Here is a 24,000-nt window from a genome sequence, read left to right on the forward strand (position 1 = left end):
AGTACATAAAGTTGGGTCGAAGAGGCTGATATGGACGGATTTGAGTTTGGCCCAAGAAAGAATTTGTGATGGGCTCTCTAATATGATCGGCCCAACCCTAATCAATGTAACACCTACCTATTCACAATTTTTTTTTTTTTTTTTTTTTTTTTTTTTTAAATGCCAAGCAATTACCAAATGAATGCTCTTTTGTTCTATTGACTGCAACTGACCTAGTCTTCTGTTGATCATCTGAGTCCCGATTATACCATTTTGTTTAAAATTTATGATTATACTTTTGTTTGTTTGAAATTTATAAACTTATTTCACTAGTTAATCAAACAGATGAGACCAAATTGTATCCCCTACAGAATTTCAATTGTAAATATTTTGTTGAATACTACAAAGTAATGCCAAATTGTTTGTCGGATTCTTGATTCTCAAATAAAATCCAAATAATTTATTTATTTCATATTGCTTTCAAATTCATTCTTGGGTCGGGTGTTTTTTTTTTAATTGCTATCTTGGGGTTGTGCTTCACGAATGAAAAGATCATTTAATTAAACTACTGTTCCTATCAAATTATGATTTCTAAGGTCGGCCTTGCAGGAGCTAATCGGCGCTCTACATTGGCTGCAACAGATAGTTTTTATGATTTTGAAAATTTAAAATCTCTACCTTTTGAGAATGATTATGGGTGATGTGGGAAAAGAAGAAGAGGAAGAAGTTTTTATATGGGTTATAAGTTATTTTATTGACTTAGACTTTACAAGAAAAAGTAGGTGAAGATTGGTCTGAATGTTAGGTTCAAGAGAACTTTAGTTGCTTTGTTTGAATGGCAGGTTTGTAGTGTTATTCTGGTAGCGATAGCACACATGTAAGATAAGATCATACAGGCCATGAAAACTGCCCAAATTTCATTTAGAGTTCGCCTTATGTAAGCAGCCAATCTCCAGATTTATAAACTTGCTGATATACTACTATCTCTTGTTTGGTTTCTTGGTGGTGGTTGCAGGAGCATTGGCAGTCTGAGCAGTGCCATAGTGGTTGAGAGCTGCTGATGGGTCCTGGAGGGCCTGGTGGACCAGGGGGTCCTGGACCTGGAGGACCTGGTGGGGGGTTTGGTTGGGGTCCTGGACCGGGAGGTCCTGGCTGGGGCCCAGGGCCTGGTTGGGGTCCTGGACCTGGGGGGCCTGGTGGGGGGTTTGGTTGGGGTCCTGGACTGGGAGGTCCTGGCTGGGGCCCAGGGCCAGGTTGGGGTCCCGGACCTGGGGGGCCAGGTTGGGGTCCCGGATTTGGAGGGCCAGGATTCTTTGCAGGTCCCGGTTTTGGTTTCTGGGGACCTGGTGGCTTCTTTGGTGGCTTTGCTAATGGCATATGCAACATGATATATTCTTGGTAAGTTTGATCATCTTTCTTCGAATGCAGTCACTGATCAGTGAACTTTGAAATTTTCTCTTTTCATAATGTTGTAGTCAATACTTATTTTGAGACCAACTGGTAAATTTCTTGCTAATCCTTCTCTTTTGCATAATTTTACATCCTTATTGTTGCCTTATTTATTTTTTTTTTGGGGGAATTTTTCAAATTAATGCTATGATCAGTTTAGAAGACCATTTTGTTTATGGATTTGTTATTGTTTTGGAATTGCAGCATGTCTTGTCTTTGCTGTTGCTGGTTGCTGCAAGGTTGTTTTGGGGGACCACCTGGACCCTATGGGCCTCCTGGCGGACCTCCTCCTTTCTGATTTGGCTGATCTTTATACGATTATGTGAATGATAATGAATGATTTAATTTATGTGTGACCTTAATCGTTGTTCTGTGGTTTATTAGGAAATTATGAGTTTTGACTTATTCATTGTCTATGCATTGATGAGTGTGGGATATGGTTATGGAATGGTTGTGATGAAATTTTATGTCCATAGGATACTATGTTCAAAAGAGAGTACGATCAAGGGAAGAATTATGAACAAGAAGATTAAATTCTACATGAAAACAAATTTCAAAATATTTTACACGATGATTCCGGAAAAGAAAAAAGCTAAAACCACAAATTCTCAACTTCAAAAGTCTACGATAGAGGCAAGAATGTAGCCAATATTGATAATAAAGTCTCCCATGTCTGACCCCAAACCAGTATACTCAAGATGCAATTCAGGCATTGATTTTTCACTTAAGAAAGAAACAAGAAAAAAGGGTCAAAGTTTGTCAACAAGAGAACCAACATAGCTAGGCATGTTTCGCTCATGATACAAACAATTCTTATGTACAGCGCATACAGGGAAAGAAAAGAAGAAGAGGAGAGAAAGGGAACTAGCTACTCACACAGCCATTAGAGAAGCGAAAAAAGTTTCCCGCTCCCAGAAGCTTTGTTGCAAGTCACTCACATATCACAGCACCACAATTTTCTTCCCAGACAAATTTTCATTATATGTAGCAACACCTGCCATGAAAATCATCCGCATTCAGTAATCATTGGAAACAAACAATAATATAAAGCTTTCATAGGAAAAGCAAGCGAGCGAGCGAGCGAGCAAGAGAGATGGAATATAAGTTTGACCAAATATCATTTCAAATGTTAAAAATGTGATATAATGAATTTACCCGTCATTTGTTGGAGACACAAGGGCTAGTGACCTGTTAGGCGGTCATTCACAAGCAATCTTGGTGTCAAAGCTACTGAGGCAGATGGCAAATGCCTGGAATGCAGAAATTGGATACTGATAATCCATGGTGAACACATCCTTTCCTGCTTTTCCAAACTGAAGAATGACATTCTCTTGCTCTTGCCCAGCAGCTCCATCCTCGAGGAAGGCAACAAGCTGAAAGTTCTTCACCGAGGCAACTGTCACTCGTCCATTAAAGTTCAAACACCAGCACTGAAGTTGCTCATGCCATCTGGGAGCCTTATTCTTCAAGACCAACTTCCCATCTTTCTGGGTGGACAAAGGTCCCGGTTGCAAATTCTCCAAGCGAGTTGATTTTGATCGGAAAAATGGGAGGGAAGGAAAAGAATCCATGTTACCAGTTAGGAATTCAGTTTGTGTGGGGGCCACACCTCCCATGTTAATCGCAGAAGCAGGGATCGCATCCATGACACAGTTCATCCTTCTTGGACCCCTGTTTTCCACAATATGTCAATATTTAACAAAGGCTCCACACTGCTAAAAAGTAGAAAACGTATAAATTAAACAATGAAAATCCCTCACAAGCTCTTAGTTGAAGAGCAATTAGGGTCCATTTAGATGAATGAGGATTTTGACATTAATCATTCAAGGAGAATAACTCAAATCTAGATTTGATTTTTTACCTATGAATTTCAAGATTGAATTAAAAAACTTATTCATTCTGGATTAAAAATAACTATATAAAGTAGTTATTTGAAATCATGCTAAGAATTCTCTGATAACTACAAGGATCCTACTAAAATACATCTTTTCTATCTCAACTTATCTTCTATAATTTTCCTATGCACCTATAACAGCCAACTTTATTTTTAACCTCAAATCCCTTGATTTGAAATCCACATTCATTTAAATGGACTAATTTCTTCACTCAACAATTGCAAGTCCCAACAAAACATTAGTCACAAAACGTTAGGCTTTCCCTTAAAATAAGAGGGGCGTATTTCGGGAATTTATCTTTTACCTGGAACCCAATACATTCAACTCATATGAAATGTGGGCTATAGGATAGTTGCCAGCAGGGAATCTGGGGGAGACTTGTTTCAAGCCAACTAGCCTGGTTGAATGACATTTGGTAAATTTGGCTCCGGCAATTGGAGGCTGTGCATCATAGATTGTGAACTTGGTCCCAAGAAAGTTTGATCTGTCAGCAAGGGAAATAGTTTGAGCTTGAGACAATCAAGAAGCAGTGATGCCACATGGTAGTTGAAACTCGAACTCACCTCAACTTCCCAATGTAGGTGTTGCTCCCCTTTGAAATGTCTTCAGGATTTAGAGTGATGATGTAGTCTGTGCATGTCGGACGCCGACACTTCCGTGCAGCTAGAAGGAACTTTCCATCATCATTTGAAGCTGTCCATAAATCAGAAATGGGGGGGGGGGGGGGTGTTTAAAAGAGGAAAATGAAAAATTAGACCGCGACACAGCTCAAACAGATAACAAAGCCTATCCTTTCGCCAAAACTCCAGCTTGAAAATTATGAATGGTTAAACCTAAGTCTGTACTGAAATTTAAGTATTAGATTGGTTCCAATAAACAAGAATATGTTATTGTAGGCATCAAAACAAACAAAGAAACCGAGTGCCAAATAAACATGAGAATTAAGAGTCTCAAACAAACGATGAGTTATTCACCTTGATTTAAACTGAGGTAAAGGTGATATGTGTGGGTGCTCCGATTTCGTTTTATATAACACTGGATGAGAGAATCTCTTGGACCAGGCTGCAGAGAAAGGATAAAACATAATATTTTCAGTATTAGCTAGAACAAAAGACAGCAAATGCTCTGGTTATAGTTTCAAACATTTCCATATTTAGGGTCCAACTACAGTACAGAAAAATGGTTTTCTTGTACCATACATATAAGTGGAATACCACTCTCACTTTACCCACCAGAAATCACCGGTTTTGCAGGTGGTGTCCTCCCCCCTGGTCACCTTTTACGCAATGGGAACATACAGAAGAAAAAGAAAAGAGTTACACTAATCTTTTTAAGGATTTAAAATATAGATTCAGTTTTATAAAATTTGACATAATTAATTGTATTAGACTTCTTTTAAAATTTAATTGACATAATATTTAGTTAATTTATTTATAATATTTTGTTAGTTGTATGAATAGAGAAATTGATACTATTTCTTTAACATTGAAATATTATTTTATCTTTTTTTATTCTTGTGTTTACATACAATCTGCATTAATTACAATTGTTTTAGCTTTCCTAAATGAGAGATCGTTGTAATTATATTAAACTTATGAGATTTATTATATTTAGTAATAAATTACATCAAATGGTAAGTAGAGTCACATTAAGTCTTAAGTTGTCCTATTATGGGTGAGCATATTTCGATTTGGTTTATTTAAGAGTAAACTAAAGACTAAACACCAAACTGCCTACGGATTCATGAAATTTGAAATCAAATCATAAAAATCTTATAACCAAATCAGATTGAACCATTAAAATGAAGTTCAATCTAGTTTGGAATCACATTTTTCACAACATAATCACAAAATTTACTCACAATTTATTTGAATATATATGTTGGCATTTTGCAAATAAAAGTATTTTAGATGATTGTTTAGAACTAATTCAACTACTATACAAAATCACACTTGTAAACATATAGGATTAACAACTTATGTACAAAAATGTAATACTAATCAAGTGAGTGTATATAGTAAATAATAAATTTCATATACATAAATACATATATAAACGAATCAATTCAGTTCCAAATCATAATTGTAACTATAAAATTACGGACCAAATCGTAAAGTATGATTCGCCAATTTTAAAAATTAAGACCAAATCATATATTAAAAAAAAAAAATCAAACCATGCGGTTTAGTTTAAGATTGAATGTTACTTACTATTCACTGAACAAACTTTAAAGTTGTGTAATCTAATTTTAAATTAATTTTGAGTTATACAATACTAAAAGTTATTTTACTGATAAAGTTATGTCTTGTTACAAGAAGTGACAAGTAGATTAGTAACAAATAGTAAATATATAAAAATTGTAAATATAATGAAATATTAAGTGGTAAGTAAAGTCACAATACGTGGTAAGTAGAATCAAAACAAATGATAAATATTGTGCTTATAAACGATAAGTACTTAATGATATTTTACTTATTACTCAATTAGACCTCAGTTACTCCTCAATCAGACTATACTTACTACTCATTCATACTCTACTTACTATTCCATCAAACTTGACTTACGATTCAATCAAATATGATTACTACTCAATAAGATCCAGTTACTAGTGATTGGTAGTAGAATGAAAACAAATTGTAGGTAAAGTCACAATAATTGACAAATAATAAATTAAAAATATGAATTTTAAAATATTAAACAAAATGTAAAAGTTTATTAGACTTCATTTAGTACTAAAAAAAATACCACTTCATTTTACTTGACTTACTATACAAAAAAAATATCCCCCGTTATTCGGGAGAGTGGCGGTTCCAATAATTTATCAGACTTAACTTGGTACTTATTAAGACATCACTTTATTTGACTTGATTTACTACTCAATTAAATTTCACTTATTACTTAATGAGACTACTTACTATTTCTTTAGACTCTACTTACTATTTAATAAAACTCAGCTTACTAGTCCATCAAACTTGAGTAGTAAGTTTAAAATGAGTAATAAGTTGTTTCATAATAAGTAGTTGTGGAGGGATAAATATATTGATCCAAAACCCAAGGAAAGGAGTGTCTGGCCCAAAATCTTTGGGCCAACCAAACAATCCAAAATAAGGGATAGGCCCAAACTATTGTTAAGACCATCTGATGAAGGGACAGTGTCATGTGACCAGAAGTCTGAATGAGATCACCTTCTAGAAGGAAATCCGCAAAGTAAGAGAGAGCCCTCAGATCTGTTCATAATTAATGGAGGGGATTGCAACTGCCAAAGATGGGGGAACAGGCTCAGTGTGTCCAAACGATACAACCGTCCGATGATCAGGATCCGACGGTCGAAGCACTTGCAAGTTGTCTATACGCATCCGAACTAATCTACACCATTCAAAGTAAGCAATTTGACGGTGACAAATCAAGGCAGAGTGACCACTTGCTCGACCAAGGTCTGATGGCATAGAGTACCATTGGATCAAGGCAGTCATCCAACGGTCCAAATGCAAGATATTGACAACATAAAAAGAGGAACCAAGAATAACAAATGGGGGGAGGAAAAATAAATAATATAGTTCAATATTTTTTTTCAATATAATATGTTCAAACATTGTTTTGACTTAACCGACGGAGGGTCCTCCCGACCTAATCTGGGCTGGAGTGATTACTGACGTCTTGGTGTCTTCTTGCAGAGCATAGGAGGAAGCAGCTCGTCTCGCTTCCCTTGTGGAGAATATTTCTGGCTTCCATAGTAGTAAGTTCAGAACGAGTGGCAAGTAGAATAAAAAAGTATGGTAAATAGAATCAAAACATATGGTAAGTATTATGTTTATAAATGGTAAGTACTCGGTCATCTAATGGATGGGGTCCATTATTTTTTATCTCTTCCAATTTCGGTCTCTTCTTATTTCATTAAATTGCACTTACTACTATATTAGATTTCATTTACTACTTCATTACTTTTGGTTTATCATTTCATTCAACTTCAACCATACTTACCAGTTGATGAGACTACACTTAACTTTTTTACACTTCACTTACCATTCAAATAAACCCCATTTACTACCACTTCATTAGACTTGACTATCACTGAAATAAACTTCACTTACCACATCTTTAGACTGATTTACCACTCAAATAAACCTTACTCACTACCATTCAAATAGACTCCACTTACTACTTCATTATTCTTGGCTTACCATTTTATTCAACCATACTTACTATTTGATGAGACTCCACTTATCACTTTTTTATACTTTACTTGCCATTCAAATAAATTTCACTTACTACCACTTCATTAAACTTGACTATCACTTAAATAAATCTCACTTACCACATCTTTAAACTAAATTTATCACTCAAATAACCTTACTACCATTCAAATAGATTCCACTTACTACTTTATTATTTTTGGCTTACCATTTCATTTAATTATACTTACTAATCGATGAGACTCCACTTACCACTTTTTTAAACTTCACTTACTATTCAAATAAACCTCACTTACTACCATTTCATAAGACTTCACTGCCACTCAAATAAACTCACTTATCATTTCATTAGATTTGACTATTAAACTTGATTACTGACAATGATTAAACATGACACTAGTATATTACATGTGACACGCATAGAATTCACATGTGACTATTAACAATGATTAAAATAATACTAATAGATCACATGTGACAACCTTATTTCATACATATATACATCACACTTCACTCCAAGCTTAACTAGTGAAAATACCTAACGAAAATCTAAAAATATTACATCGTCGAGATCTACAATTAGTCTTGGTAACGATGATGATTTTCAAACACCTATAACAATAGATTCCTACACTGATGCAGTAGGAAAGACATGGTACGGAACCAAATGTCACTTCCACAAAACCTCTTTTCATGCATGATCCATGGCAATCAGATGAGGATCACGTAATTGTTGGTAATACATACGATCGACCACCACACGAGGTCAATGCTGACAGAAAAAACTTGAAATGGCAAGTGCACTTCGAAAAATGTTGTGAACTTGAGATATACTACTCAATAATATTTCACCTATTATTTCATTACAATTACTACTTAATGAGTTTTCACTTACTTCATTAGACTTTACTTCACACTCAATTAAATTTCACTTACTACTCAATAATCTTCCACTTACTACTTCATTCCATTTCACTTATTACTTAATGAGTTTCTACTTACTATTTCATTAGAATTCACTTATTTATTATTCAATGAGTTTTTGTTTACTACTTTATTAAACTTTAGTTACTACTCAAATAAACTCTACTTACTACATCACTAGACTAGACTTACTACTTACTATTTCATGGTAAGTAGACTTGAGTTATTACTTAATGAGATTCTACCTATAATTTAAATAGACTTCACTTATTACTCAATTAAACCCTACTTATTATTTAATGAGTTTCTAGTTACTACTGCATAAGAATTCACTTACTACTCAATTAGCTTTCACTTACTACTTCATTCAATTTTACTTGCTACTCAATTAAACTCGATTTACTACTTGATGAATTTACTTACTACTCCATTAAACTTTAGTTATTACTCAATGAATTTCTACTTACTACATAATCAAACTATACTTAGTAATTAAACATGACTTACTAATCAATAAGTCACCACTTTAATAGACTTAAGTTACTAGTCAATAAAATTATACTTATTATTTCATTAAACTTGACTTAAAATTTAAAAACTCCACTTTTTCTTTAACTAAGTAAAATGATATTGCAACAAAATCTTAAAATTTATAAATTAAAATATCACACAATGTTAAAATAAAAGAGAGATATAGACATAGATAAATTATTATCTGAAAACTGTTTTCAATTTGTAAAATTTAAATCATCTTCTTTCATTTATTCTTTGTGAAAAAATATTTTTAAAAAAACACAATCTTATTCATTGTGTATGCAAATGAGTTGAGAGTTTTTCTATATTTTCCTAATTAACTATATTCTTATATAGCAATTAATGTTTTCAAATGTAGTTAGATAAAAGAAAGTAGTTATTGTACATTTATTCATTTGTTACCATTAATAAATATTGACAAATGAGAAGCCTTTTTAAGTTATTTTATTATATTTTATACTTTACAATATTTTAGATATTAAAAAATATTATGAAGGAAAAAAAATTTCATTATGGATACGAAATTGTTAAAAAAAAATAATAATTAGGAATTTATAAAAGTTTCTAAAGATTTTTTGACATGTTGTAGTCATAAAAAAAAGGTAACTATTTTAAATTAATTTTTTTAAAAATATGTTTAAATAACTTACAATTTAAAAACATTTTTTTTAATTTTTAATATTATATCGAAATTTATTTTTTCACAATAATGACTATTTTAAAAAATTTAATAAATTAATATTTACATATCATATTTTACTTTTTACAAATCATAACAAGACAAAATATGGAGAGAATAATTAAATATAGTGTGTCATATGCAAAAGATGGCACAATTTTCAAATAATAAAGGTGACCTGTTTAGCAAGTAATATTTTAAACAGTAAGCTTATTCATAACAGATAGTAAATGAATGAATAGCAAATAGTATGTTTGTAGCAAATGGTAAGTTAGTATTATTATTTTTATTTCAAAATTAAGAAAAAATACTGTACTTTTTGAAAAACCACCTTACTTTTTCTACCTAGTTTTACTATCTACTCATCTAATGGCTAACATTTATTCTATCTACATCTAATGGTCTATAATTTTTTTTTTATGTGCCATAGATGAAAACCACTTTCATGTATGGTAGAATGTTCCTCCAAATTTATACACATTGGATGGCCTTTCCAAAAAAAGAAAAATTTTAAAAAAACAAAGGAAATGCTATACATAAATGAATTTCTTCCCACTAGACACAAAGGTATGGGTCCCACACATATTTATGGAACCTATGTGGGTCCCACAACTTTTGTGTATTGTGGTAAGCCTTATTCAAAAAAATATATATATATACACACACAAATATAATGATGAAGCCAAGTTAACCCAATCTGTTCCATGCCACTGATATTGGAAGGGTTTCCCAGGCTACCACAGCCCAATCCTAGTTCTAAACCAGTCCTCTAAAATTATCAGAATGGTCTTAAAATCATTAACAATTTTAGACTCAAATGGCTTTACTAACATTAAGCTAAAACTAGTATGACAAATTTTCATGTTCATGCCATATTTACAAGTTTGTAACCTCGAATGTAGGACACTGATCTCGTATCCAATACTCATTTGGGTGCTTACAAAAGAAAGCACCTATATTTACTTCAAAAATATGTAAAGAAGTGAAAATTACCTTTTGTTCCCCACCCAACTTGCTATTCAGTTCCTCATTTTGCCTTTTTATTCTACATGGTTATTGCATTGCATATGTGCATTAAAACTGAAACAAATACAGGGGTACCCATCCAGTTTGATAAATTCACATAGACAATCATATCTTGAACTTGGGAAGTTCAGAACTCATTCTCTTGCCCACAGATAACAAGCTAGTAACCTCATTAGTGTTACTAGACAGAGAGGAAACACTCATGTTAAACACGACTCCATGTCTCTACATGTATGATGTGAAAATGTCGTTGAATATCTTGAATCTGCTGTTTCCCCTTAACGCTGTATTTGGTTGGGGGATTTAGCAAAGGATTTGGAAAGGGAAAGGAAAAATGTGTGTGAAACTAGATGAAATATAGATATGTTTTATTCACATTTCACCTACTTTTTCTATTTCCATTTACAAATCCCTCCTCAAATTCCCCAACCAAACACAGCATAAAGGTTATAATTCATATCTCCCCCGTGTTTATTTTTTCCTGATGTATTAGGTAGCATTGAATATTGTTATTTGGAATTAGAAAGAAAAACAACCAAAATGCAATCAAAAGGATAGGTTGGAGTAAAATTGATCATCTAGTCCTACACATTATAAATTGCTCCTTTAATTCACTTGCCTAACTTCACCAATTAGCCAACTATTTTCATATATTCTAAATGTTCATCAACACCTTGGTAAATGTCAGCTGAAAAAATCAGGTTCAACAAACCTTGAACGGAAAGCACAAACATATGATGATAAAAACCTTAAACAACATATGGAAACAGACAATGTCAGAGTAGGCAACAGCAAGAGTAGTTAAATTGAAAAGGAACAAGAAAACTAGATCCTTTAGGCTTCATGTAACTGACCTGCTTCAAGGAGATTGGGAATGTCAACTTGCCTGAAACTTCTGGGGTTTTGACAATTTCCTTCATAATCTCTCTCCAGCTCCTGCAAACACCGGCACAAGAAACCAAATTTTTCCGTGGGGGCCAAGTAAACTCTGATGCCTCAATCCTCAACAAGACATCCCTCAAAAGCTCAGGAGGCATAGTGGCCCAACAACTCTGCTTCAGACAATTAACAACCAACGAACTATCCTGAACCACCCGGTGCAACCTAGACCTCAACCCATATCCAAACTTCCCTTCAAAACTTTTTCTTGAAATGCTCCCCAACTCCTCCTTCATGTCCTGAATTATACTTTTAAATGACATCTTAAAACCTCCTTATGGGTCTATGCATACAAAATACACACAATGTATCTACAATAATCCAATTCTGTGTCAAACCCACATTCTCGGACACCTCAAATAAATTGTAAAAAACCACTGATCAATATATCACCCATAAGCTTCCAAATCCAAAGGTGCAACATTTGATTGAAAGTGGATTATAATCACATCAAGTAAAACTCAAACAATGTAATAATCAAAGAAACTGTTTTATACAATATTGGAATATACACAGGAGTCAGGACCAACCCACACAACTACCAATCAAATATCAGAACATTGAAAATACCTAAATTCAAAGATCCAAACGCAACTCAACAAGAATCATCAAGTTCTACGGATCAACCCCATCAAACCGAATCAAATAAATCCCGAAAAAAAAGTGAATGCAAGAAGTATCGAACCTTCATTGAAAAAAGTGATCAAAAAAACTGTAGATGCTGGAAAAAATAAGGGGGAGAAATCAAAAGTTGAGATTAGGGTTTGGAAACGATTTCGACCGAAACTCGATTTTGAGCACAGTGACGAGAACTGAAAGACGTCACGGATATCAGGATTTGGTGCGTTCGCAATGTGTGTTTTATTCACTTGTGCCCGGTTCGGAAATTATTCACTATTTTTGGATTATCACGTGTATTATACGTGCTCTCTAATCGATGCCCATTTAATATGTCTTTTAAATTTTTTAATTATTTAACATAATATTTTACTTTTTTAATTGTTTAATATAATATTTCACCTATTTATTCTTTCATTAATTATATTTTTTAATTATTTAACATAATATTTTACCTATTTATTTTTTCATTAATTATAATATTATAAAATATTGCATGCTGATTCCCCACATTATTGAATAATTACCGGTGGGTGGGGCGTTGGATTGTTGGGGTCATTCAAGCTGTTTTGATGGGTCTTGTCCGCTTGGGTCTGCGAACTGTCAAATCGGGCGGGTCTGAATTTGGGTTTGGTTTTGTCGTGGTGAACAATTTTTTCCCCCTTATATTTGAGGGTAAAAAAATATGGAATTAAAAAACCAGACTAAAAAGGGTTGAATTTAGAGAAAACTTCAAATCAATTAGTGTTTAGAAAAATAATTATAAATAAGTGTTCAATTTTAAAAATATAAATAATTAAAATCATAATTTTTTTTATTAATATGTAATAATTTTATATAATTACCACCGAACAATAATTTACTTATCAATTTAAAATATAATCAAGACAAAATACCAAAATTAAAATTACATTTTGAAGAAAATGCACGTAAATGAAATCCTTTTAAATCGATTTCAAATGAGATTTTGTCGAGTCAAGTTCGAATAGTTTAATATTTGTATATAATTTTAGAATTTACTGCACTAGCCTGAATGAACAATTGATTATTTAAGTTTGATTTGAAACTTTTAATAAACTCTAAAATATTTTTGATTTATTGAACACTCTTAATTGTACATCTATATAATAAGGGAGAAATGTTTTTGAATTTATCTAGGGAGAAAGGTTTTTGAATTTATCCTAGAGACAATTGTTCTACTAGGACATTTTAACGGTCATGATTCACTTATATATTTAGATAGACGGATGAGATGAGCCCCTTTTAAATATATATCAATCCCAAGTATATATCAACATTTACTTACCACCCAAACACTAAACTTCCTACTTAGCCACGTCTCCTCTCTATTCTATCTTTATCTCTCTTCCTTCTCTGTTCTCACCTTCCTACTTACCCACGTCTCTACTCCATTCTATCTTTATCTCCTCCATTCTCTGTTCTCACCCACCACATTCCCTCTTTATCTCTCTCTCCCTCCTTATTCTTCTTCTTCCATACCCTCCTTTTTCGCTCGCTCCCGAAACTGCTGCTCTCCAAGTAAGATCACTCTGTCATAAAAGAGACCCGTTTAGTTCCCTCTCTCTCTCTACTGTGCTTCATAAATTTTGAATTAAAGTTCTCTGATTCAAAGAGCTTAAAATCTCCAAAAATTAGATACATCATCACAAAATCTCTAACGGTGTACCAAGTTTTGTGGCTCCAAATTCAAATTTCTAGAATTGAATTCCATATTTTGCAGTAGCTTGATTCGATCAGAGAAATTCTGAGCTTTGATTAGATTTTAACTGAATTGTAATTGAACATTGCGATCATAGTTTTGCGTTTATTCTTTGATTTTATTCGAACTGTGATGATTAGTTGGGTAATGATTTCAGTTTCCGCTTGAAATTTCAGATTCTGCCTTGAAAGGCTTGCGGAGAAAGCAGAAAACAGAGTTTTTGCGAAGCATTAGGGCTAATTTTCAGGTGAGATTCTAATTGAGAACATATGAACTTCTAATGCTTCATTTTCTCACAGTTTATGATTTGAATGGAAAACAAAACAATGTAAGATAAAGGATTCAAAATCATATTCTTCTTCTATTTTTTAATTTTTTTTCCCTTCTTTTCCTCAGTTTTCTTAGCAACCAGAGTTTAGATAGTGTCAAGGTTTATTTATGGTTCAGTATTTTATTGTAAAAGGCTATTTCAATTTTTGTAGAGTCGTACGTTAAGTTAGTGATATACATGACCTGTGAAATTTTGACAGTGCCATATGAGATTGATGTCTGTGGTGGTGACCATTGTTTTTTACTGGGGTTAGAGAAATAGACATTTTGATGCCCATTTATTTTTGCTAACTCTATTGCTCCAAATTTTCCTTAAAAAAGAATGAATTTTCTCATCTTCACATGTGCCACGCAGGAGTTTTGTGGATTGCAGCAAAAAATTGTTTTTTAATATTTCAAATTTTATGAATATCTGAAACATGACCAATATTCACTTTTTCACTGACTTAAATGATTTAAGATAAATATGGTGGAGCTATTCAGAGTTAGTAATGCATCTGCATGGTTTCTATGGACTTGATAGCTGATAATAATCTAGAGTTCTGTATTAAATGGTTGCATAAGGGCTTAAAAATCATTTATAGTACCATATGAGTTGATCCTATGTTGCATTGGATGTGCTCACGGTAAACAGCCTCCATTTGAATTTCTTGATGTAGCCAATATGTCATGTAACATAGACAAAAACTTCATAGTTGAATGTTTCTATGCTCTGACTTCTTAGTTAAATGTTTCTATAAATTTCAATGCTCTGAATTTTCGCTGAATTTTCTTAAAAGAAGTTGAATGTTTCGATGCTGTGAGAAAAAGCAACATGGAGTTGGTTGTATAGATCCATTTTCTCTAATTAGTTCCATTCGTAATTATATCCTCAATTGTAGCTAAGATAGTCATCTCTTTTTTATTACCTTAACCCAAGTTCTCATTGTTTTACCATATTCCTTTTACAATTATTGCTGATATACCAAATACCAAGAATTGTTGACCAATTGTCATATTTCTCAACCATGTTTTGATGCCATAGTCTTAATGACCTCATTTGGAGACTCGACTCATTGGGATAAGTTGAATCTCACAAACCTTGGAGAAATACAAATTTGCAGTTGGATATTTAGTTACATTGTAAAAAAAAATCTTATCCCACATATTTCTGTAGCTAACTCCCAATCTTTATCAGTTGGCAAACTTCTATATTGGGATAGAGTTTCAAATAAGATTTGGATTCTTGAAATTTTTCTGATTTTGATCACTTGTGACTGGTAACTTGGAGGCATCAATTGTTGTTGTGTGTTCTCCTTTGCTATGTGATTCTCTCTCTGTATGTATGTTAAGTTAAAGGTAAGATAATCTGTATTATGCTTTGTTCCATTTCCCGAATGATCTAATAACTGAAAGGCTGATTTAACCATTTAAAGATGGCTATTAATTCTGCAGAAGAAGCAGTAGCTATGCCTTTCATGTGGTGATTGCAGCACATCCATCTCAACCTAATCAAATCGCGCTTGGAATGAGCAATTGTGCAGTCTATGTAATCAAGCCATTTGATGCAGAGCAAAACTGGGGTCGAATAGTGCCTCTATAAAATGGAGGTTTTCCCCTTCATCCTTTAGAATTCTACTTTGAATAGTCAGCCATCTAAAACCCCGTACTAGGGATATTTGCCGTCTGTAAATTTATATATCCAATGCTGATATAGGTTTTTTTTTTTTTTTTCTTTTTCGGACAATTCTGAGTTCTACACATCGTTGAATCATGTGAACTTCTCGAGATATAATCAAACGATTGTGAGTCAAATAAGATAAAAGGGTTATTAGTTTTTTGGGACAAGAGATCATTTTTGAAGCATAGAAGAGTCTTTTTTATGAACGAGGGAATTTGGAAGTTAAGGTTGTCAATTAAAATTATATAACTAATTTAGTCTCTGCCATTGTGTGATCTTTTTATGTTTTAGTGTAAGCAACAATGTTATGAAGATGCAGAGGGTCAATGACCATGTTGGCTATGCATTAAAGTGGAACATGAATAATATGATGGCTGAAATTTGGTTTTCAAACTAAACTTTATTTTTTGAATCTTTTATTTTTGTCTTTTATAAATTTTTTTCATGTTTTAAATTTTTTATTAGATGCACTTCATTCATATCTTTCAAGTGTCAAACATTTTAAAAAATTCACTCCCTAATCTTTGAAAAGAAAAGAAAAAATTGCACCGTGCCTTTAGGCACGAACATACGCTAGTACTATATATGAAGTGAGGACTCCCCACATAAAATATATACATAAAAATATAAATATATATACAAGTTGAGAAATAAATTTTATGATAGCTAACAATGTGGGCAATGGCAACTGTGGGGATATATTTTCTGAGTACCAACACGTGGCCAAGGTGACGCCGACGTGTCAGCCGAGGTGCCACGTGTCCAAGTCGTGACGCCGAGGTTATCTCTGAAGATATCGGAGTCCGGGATAAACGGATAAAGGACAAGAGTCCTAGAATGAGGAAGGACCTCAGCCTGGATAAGGATAAAGCTCTTAGAGAGTTTATCTTTATCTATTGGAGAGTCCAAGTTAAGTACTGAGCTGAAGTCCATTGAAGCTGGGCTTCTATTGGGACTAGGATTAAGTTGGATATAAAAGAGAGGCACCCCCATGGGTCTAAGGTACGTAATATATATTATGAATAGTGAGTTAAGCACTTTAGTTATCTTTGGGAGATATTTAACTAACTTAATTGTCAAAGTGCCCCTGGGTGGACGAACCACCACCAGAATCTCTTATTTCTGTTACAGGTCATTCAGGCGCCATCTATTCTGCCAAGTGCTCTCCAGTTGAATACTAAATTGGCATTGTGGTCAGAAATTCACTCACACAATTTGGCGCCGTCTGTAAAAACGAAAAGAGAATAGATAGTCAACAATAGACAGAAAGAGAAGGTTGGGGATGACACTCCTAATGGGAGTGGGAAACCTGTTGACCTTGACGTCGAAGAAGACAACTGCAATGAAGAGACTCGTGATCAGAATCACGGGGGAAAGGACGTCGGCCAGGAAGGCGACGTGCCAAAGAAAATGGACCAAAGTGGGTACTACAATGAGGATAACCTCCAGGTATGGAAAGATAGATGCCTGCAGAGGGATGAAGAGATGAAGAGGATGGCAGACAAATTGGCAGACCTGTAATCGGTCGTCAATTTTATGATATAAAACAACGTCATGCAGCTACCGTTCCCACTACAGGACACGCCGATTCCAGCGGCCAATGCTTAGAAGGGAGGGCAGAAAACAATCCCAGTAGCCCCCCAGCACACCAGAAGCGAAAAACATTCTCACCGGCCTTCAAGGGAGGTCGGGCGAGAAGAGTCGAGAAGGAAAGAATCTCGAAGGACACACCGCACCAAGGAAGCAGACCCTAGAGAACATCGGCATGTTCAAAGACAGGAGTTGTGCTTCGATACAACCAATGAAAAAAGGTCAAAAATGGCTCACAACGAAGCTGAAAGTAGTGCACCTAAAAGATTGAAATCAGGAGATAGCCGAGCTCCTGGGTAGACCAAAGAGGACTTAAGAGATTACCTCAAGAAGAAGCAACAAAATGCCGAGGTAATTTCCCCTCTTAAGCCGAGAACACCATTCTCAGTGGAGTTGGACAAATTTGAGGCCACGAAAAGATTCAATATGCCGAGGTTCCAGATATATGATGGTAAGTCGGACCCCAACTTTCACGTCAGTTTATACCTAAACTCGATGGCATTGTACACTGGGAACGAGCCGTTGCTTTGCAAGGTGTTCCCCTCATCCTTCGACGAAATTAGATCGGATTGGTTTCACAAATTGCCAAAAGGAAGTGTGAAGACTTGGGAAGGCCTGGCCGAGATGTTCGTGGCCAGGTTCGTGTCAAACAAACTACAGCCACTAAGGGTAGACGCCCTGATGGCTCTGAGAATCAGTGAGGATGAAGGCCTTAAGGCCTATGCAAAAATGTATTATGAGGTGTTCAACCGAATACCCGAGTGTAACCAAGAGATGGCGGTCGTGTCTTTCAAGAACGGCCTAAAAGATGATTGTGCACTATGAAAGTCATTGGCAAAGACATTGCCAAAAAGCATGGAGGAGCTCATGGCCAGAATTGAGAAATATGCCAGTGCCGAGGAAGGCACTCCAGGGATTAAGGCGACAAAGCAAGAGAAAGGAAACGGCTCGGCGAAACGAGGCCGAGGTAACAATGGATCCAACAAACAAGAGATAGGACTGAGGACCGCACAGGCAGTCACAACTGTATTCCGAATCCCAATTCACAAAGTCCTGAATAAAATCCGATCCCAACCCTATTTCAGAGCACCAGCAAGCGTACCAAAAGAGTTTATGGAAAGAAGCCTGGAAAAGCATTGTGCTTACCATAATGAAGATGGACATCTGACTCAGGGTTGCAGAGCCCTAAAGTCACACCTGGAAGACCTGATAAGGCAATGCCATTTGAGGGACCTTGTAGATGAGGCCAGAACAAGGGAAGAGCATGCAAGACTACCTTAGGCACCAGCAGCTTCACCTCCCCCAACACAGCAACCGTAGACAGACGGACCTCGGTTGATTAATGTAATTCACTCGAAGGTCAACGAAATCGAAATACGAGGGGAGACCCAGAAAGTAAAGCACTTGCAGCATGTGTACCAGGTCCGGCAGAAAAGACCTCGGGCTGAGGAGTGCCAGAGACCAGTAGTGTCCTTTACTAAAGTCGACCTGGAGATGGTACAACATCCGCACAACGATGCCTTGGTAGTATCCCTCTAGGTTGGGGAGTGCCAAGTAAAGCGCATCCTAATTGACCAAGGCAGCTCTTGTGACATCATGTATGTCAGATGTTACAAGGAGCTTGGCCTTCACCCAGACGATATGGAGCAATCCAATGACCCAATGGTCGGGTTCAATAGAACGCAGACGTGGCCACTAGGAGCAGCAAACTTAGAAGTGCAGGCTGGCACCAAGAAGATAAAGACAGAGTTCACCATAATCAACACACCCTCCCCTTACAATGTTATCCTAGGGAGGCCATGGTTGCACGCAATGCGGGCTGTTCCCTCAACATTGCATCAGCTATTGCGGTTCCCAACAGAGCATGGGATAGAGGAGATCAGAGGGGATCAGCTTCAGGTAAAGAACTGCTCCATGGCAGTAATGAAATCCACCTACAGCATACGAGAACCGGAAAAGGCAGAGATCGAAGACGAGGACGTGGAAGTCCTGGAGGACGTCGGCAAGGAGCTAGCCGTGAAGAGTGAAGAAGCCCTAAAGAAAATCCTCATCCAGCAGGGGGATGAAGAACGCTTCTTCCTTCTCGGCTTGGTCTTAGCCGAAGAAGAGGAAAAAGAACTGGAGGCGTTCTTAAGAGCAAACATTGAAGTGTTTGCTTGGATGCCTTATGAAATGCCAGGCATTGACCCCGAGGTCACTTGCCATAAACTGAACATAGACAGGTCGACCAAACCTGTAATCCAACGGGCAAGAAGACCGACGTTGATGCATGTTGAGGCAGTGGAAGAGGAAGTAGACAGACTTCTGAAGGCTAGAACCATTCGAGAGGTAAATTACCCGACATGGATATCGAATACAGTGGTGGTGAAGAAAAAGAATGATAAATAGAGGGTCTGCGTGGACTTTACCAGCCTAAACAAGGCCTGTCCCAAAGACAGTTTTCCTTTACCCAAGATTGATCACTGGTGGATGCCACTTCAGGGCATGGAAGGATGAGCTTCCTAGATGCCTACAGGGGGTACCATCAGATAGCCATGTACCCTCCAGACGAGGAGAAGACTGCGTTTATCACCCCATAGAGGCTGTATTGCTACAGAGTGATGCCATTTGGGTTGAAAAATGCAAGAGCAACTTACCAGAGATTGGTAACCAAAATGTTCAGACATCTAATTAGCCGAACAGTAGAAGTATACATCGATGACATGGTCATGAAAACTAGAGAACCTAAGGACCATCTGGAAGACTTAAAGGCAGTGTTTGACATCCTAAAAACATATCGGCTCCAACTCAATGCATCGAAGTGTGCATTTAGAGTTGGATCTGGTAAGTTCTTGGGATACTTGGTGACCAGAAGGGGCATTGAGGCCAGCCCAGATCAGATCAAGGCCATCCTATAACTGAAAAGCCCAACCTCGGCGAAGCAAGTACAGATGTTGACTGGAAGGGCTGTAGCCTTGAATAGGTTCATAAGTAGAAGCTCAGACAAATGCAAACCCTTCTTCAGCTTAGTGAAGAAAGCCACAGACTTCTTATGGACAAAAGAGTGTGAAGTTGCCTTAGCCGACTTGAAGAAGTATTTGACCACGGCTCTAGTTCTCTCAAATCCAGAACCTGGAGAGGAGCTGTTCCTGTACTTAGCAGTTTCGGAACATGCAGTAAGTGCAGTGGTAATCCGAAAAGAAAAAGGGGAAAAAAAGGTTGTTTACTATGTAAGCAAAACCCTGGCTGATGCAGAAACCAGGTATTTACCATTGGAGAAGTTAGCACTGGCTTTAATGGCTTCAAAAAAGCTGAACCACTACTTTAAAGCCCACAAAATTGTGGAGCTAACTGAACATCCTTTGAAGTCCTTGTTGCAGCAGGGAGATCTGATAGGCAGAATAGCCAGATGGGCAGTGGCCTTGGGCCAGTATGACTTGGAATATAGACCCAGAATAGCAATCAAAGGCCAAGTTTTGGTCGACTTTGTGGCCGAGTTCACACCAGGAGCCATCGTACATCAGGCTCCGTTGAACCGAGGTGGACGATGTCTAAGCAAGCAAAGAGAAGCCCAGCCCAAGGCAACAAAACAAAGGAAGGAAGAAAAACTCAGACTCTGCAGCATTTACATTGGCGACTCCTTTTGATTGTTTGTTGATGGGAGTTCAAACCGACAAGGAGCGGGGCAAGGAGTAGTAGTGGTATCTCCAGATGGACAGATATTAGAACAGTCCATTCGTTTGGGGTTCAAGGCCTCAAACAATGAAGCAGAATATGAAGCACTGATTGCAGGACTGAAACTGGCAGTAGCAGTAGAAGCAGATGAGGTGATAGTCTTCTGTGACTCTCAGCTTATAGTCAACCAGACAACAGACGAGTTCGCAGCCCGAGACGAAAGGATGTCAACCTATGTAAAGGAGGTCGACAGATTGGTGGCCCAGTTTCCGAATTACCGACTACAGTAGATTAGCCGAGATGATAATAGTCATGTTGATGCCTTGACCAACCTGGCTAGTGCAATACAACCTGGAAAGGCAAGGACGATAATGGTTGACTACTTGTCGGGCCCGAGCATCGAACCACTGACCACAGAGCATGAAGCAATGTATGTGGACATGAGACCAAGCTGGATGGACGCAAATAATAGCATTTCTAAAAGAAGGAAAACTGCCAGATGATCACAATGAGGCACACAAGATCAGATTGAAGTCAGCAAGATTCAGTTTGGCAGCAAAGGGACATCTCTACAGAAGATCCTTCATTGGACCCCTTTTGAGGTGTGTACATCTTTCACAAGTTGAAGATTTTTTATATGAAATACATGAAGGAGTATGTGGAAGCCACGCTAGGGGCAGATCACTTGCTCATAGGGCCATTAACCAGAGGTATTGGTGGTCCTACATGCAAAAAGATGCAGAAGCCTATGTCAAGAAGTATGAAAAGTGCCAAAGGTTTGCACCTCTGATACACCAACCAACAGCAGACCTAAACCCAGTATCCAGTCCTTGACCGTTTTCCCAATGAGGCATGGATCTTGTTGGGAAACTGCCCCAAGCAATCGGGCAAAGGAAGTACCTGCTGGTAGCAACAGATTACTTCACCAAGTGGATAGAAGCTGAACCCCTTGCCAAGATTAGAGACGTGGATGTGAAGAGCTTCATATGGAAGAACATCATCACCGGGTTTGGGATCCCAAGAGTAATAGTTGCAGACAATGGAACACAATTTGACAGTAAGCTAATCAAGAGCTTCTATGCAAAATTCAAAATCAAGAATTATTTTTCGACCCCAAGTTTTCCTCAAAGCAATGGACAAGCAGAAGCGTCCAACAAAGTTATTTTTAACGGGATAAAGAAGAGGCTGCAAGCAGCAAAGGAAAAGTGGGTGGATGAGTTGCCCAGTATACTCTGGGCATATCAGACTACGCTGAGAAGATCAACGGGGGAATCCCCATTTGCCATGGCTTATGGCACAGAAGCAGTCATTCCGCTGGAGGTCGGCATCCTAGGAATCAGAACCCAGGCAGTGGAGAATGGAACTAATGATGTACACTTAGCCCGAGATCTGGATCTACTAGAAGAAAGAAGTGAGAGAGCTGCAATTCAGCTGGTGGCATACCAGCAGCAGCTTGCTAGGGCTTACAATAAGAAGGTCAACCCAAGAGAGTTTCAAGTCGGTGACCTGATCTTGAGAAAAGTCATCGGCAACAAGAAGGATCCCAAAGAGGGCAAGCTTGGCCCGAATTGGGAGGGACCCTATAGAATCATCTCGATATTGAGCAATGGGGCATATCGGCTTGAAGATAATGAAGGCAAAGAGTTGCCAAAGCCCTAGAATACTTGCAATCTGAAATTTTTCTATCATTAGACTATCTTGTTCTTTGTTATTAGCCGAAGTAATAAATAAAATTTTAGCTTGATTTTTTACACTTGTGACTGATAAGATACTTAACAATGTTTCTGGAATACATGCATAATGAGAACCCAAGTGGAACTTAAGTTCACATGAGGGGGCAGAGAGTTGGAAAATGGTCCTTGGAAAGGTAGAATATACAAGCTAAAATCATTTCGACACTTGTTGAAATTTGAGAAAAATTTACAAGTTGAAGTTAAACCGAGATCATGTTTAACACTTGTTGAAATTTGAGAAAAATTTACAAGTTAAAGTTAAACCGAGATCATGTTTAACACTTGTTGAAATTTGAGAAAAATTTACAAGTTAAAGTTAAATCGAGATCATGTTTAACACTTGTTGAAATTTGAAAAAAATTTACAAGTTAAAGTTAAACCGAGATCATGTTTAACGCTTGTTGAAACTTGAGTTTACAAGTTGAAGTTAAACCACTGCCATGTTTAACACATGTTGAAATTTTAAAAAAATTTACATGTTGAAGGATGTTGGTTTAAAGTATTAAATCCAGGCCGAGATAAACCGTTGGTGGATATATGTCACGACCCAAACCCACCCCTATGGGTTCAGCACCGTAACCGACCAGTAATCCGAGATTACCAAAGGCCTGCTTAACAGTAATATAGTAATACAGAGTACAGGGGCATGGCGGAAGCCAAAACAGTAAGTAGACAATGTCCAATGAGCTGTGACAGTCTGTATGCAAAAAGACTTTTCATACATATATACAATCAGTGCAAAACAGTTTGTACAACATTTACAATCATCCAGGTCAGGGACTTAATTCCTATAAAACAGTACAGTATAGTGTATCAGTCTATACAACATTACAAAACAGATACAGAGACAGACGGGGAAAATTAAAACACCCCTAAGCCATAGCTTGGCAAGCTCGGAACCTCGCAGTGAGGCACATAGGTTGGCTTGACAAAACTGGAGTTTACCCCGACGCTTCTAGCAACGGTCCGGTGCCTGTACACCTACATATATATATATATATATATATATATATATATATATGAGCAGTGAGCTAAAGCCCAGTGAATAACATAATGCATAAAGAGGTTAAGAATGAA

At 36.6% G+C, this 24,000-nt stretch overlaps 1 protein-coding gene and 1 long non-coding RNA gene across 3 annotated transcripts; one reads left to right on the forward strand and one right to left on the reverse strand.

Moving 5' to 3' along the window:
* The first annotated feature begins 869 nt into the window (after nt 1-869).
* On the forward strand, nt 870-1,833 carry LOC114291985 (uncharacterized). 2 transcript variants are annotated; one of them, XR_014351159.1, is made up of 3 exons: nt 870-1,148; nt 1,260-1,377; nt 1,633-1,833. It is a non-coding gene; the product is annotated as an uncharacterized LOC114291985 (long non-coding RNA). The 2 variants fall into 2 exon arrangements; XR_014351158.1 differs by lacking the exon at nt 870-1,148 and having other exon boundaries at nt 1,238-1,377.
* A 225-nt stretch (nt 1,834-2,058) lies between these two features.
* Nucleotides 2,059-12,539, reverse strand: LOC114292043 (tubby-like F-box protein 3). The gene is made up of 6 exons (XM_028235951.2): nt 11,534-12,539; nt 4,298-4,385; nt 3,887-4,016; nt 3,628-3,807; nt 2,584-3,099; nt 2,059-2,422 (listed from the first exon to the last, which is right to left on the reverse strand). The coding sequence occupies exons 1-5, from the start codon at nt 11,879-11,881 to the stop codon at nt 2,628-2,630; spliced, it is 1,218 nt and encodes a 405-aa protein (XP_028091752.2). The 5' UTR covers nt 11,882-12,539; the 3' UTR covers nt 2,059-2,422; nt 2,584-2,627.
* Between the last annotated feature and the right edge of the window lie 11,461 nt (nt 12,540-24,000).

This window comes from Camellia sinensis, chromosome 14 (genome assembly GCF_055761805.1).
Source record: "Camellia sinensis isolate YWXY chromosome 14, ASM5576180v1, whole genome shotgun sequence".
Classification (NCBI taxonomy): domain Eukaryota; kingdom Viridiplantae; phylum Streptophyta; class Magnoliopsida; order Ericales; family Theaceae; genus Camellia; species Camellia sinensis.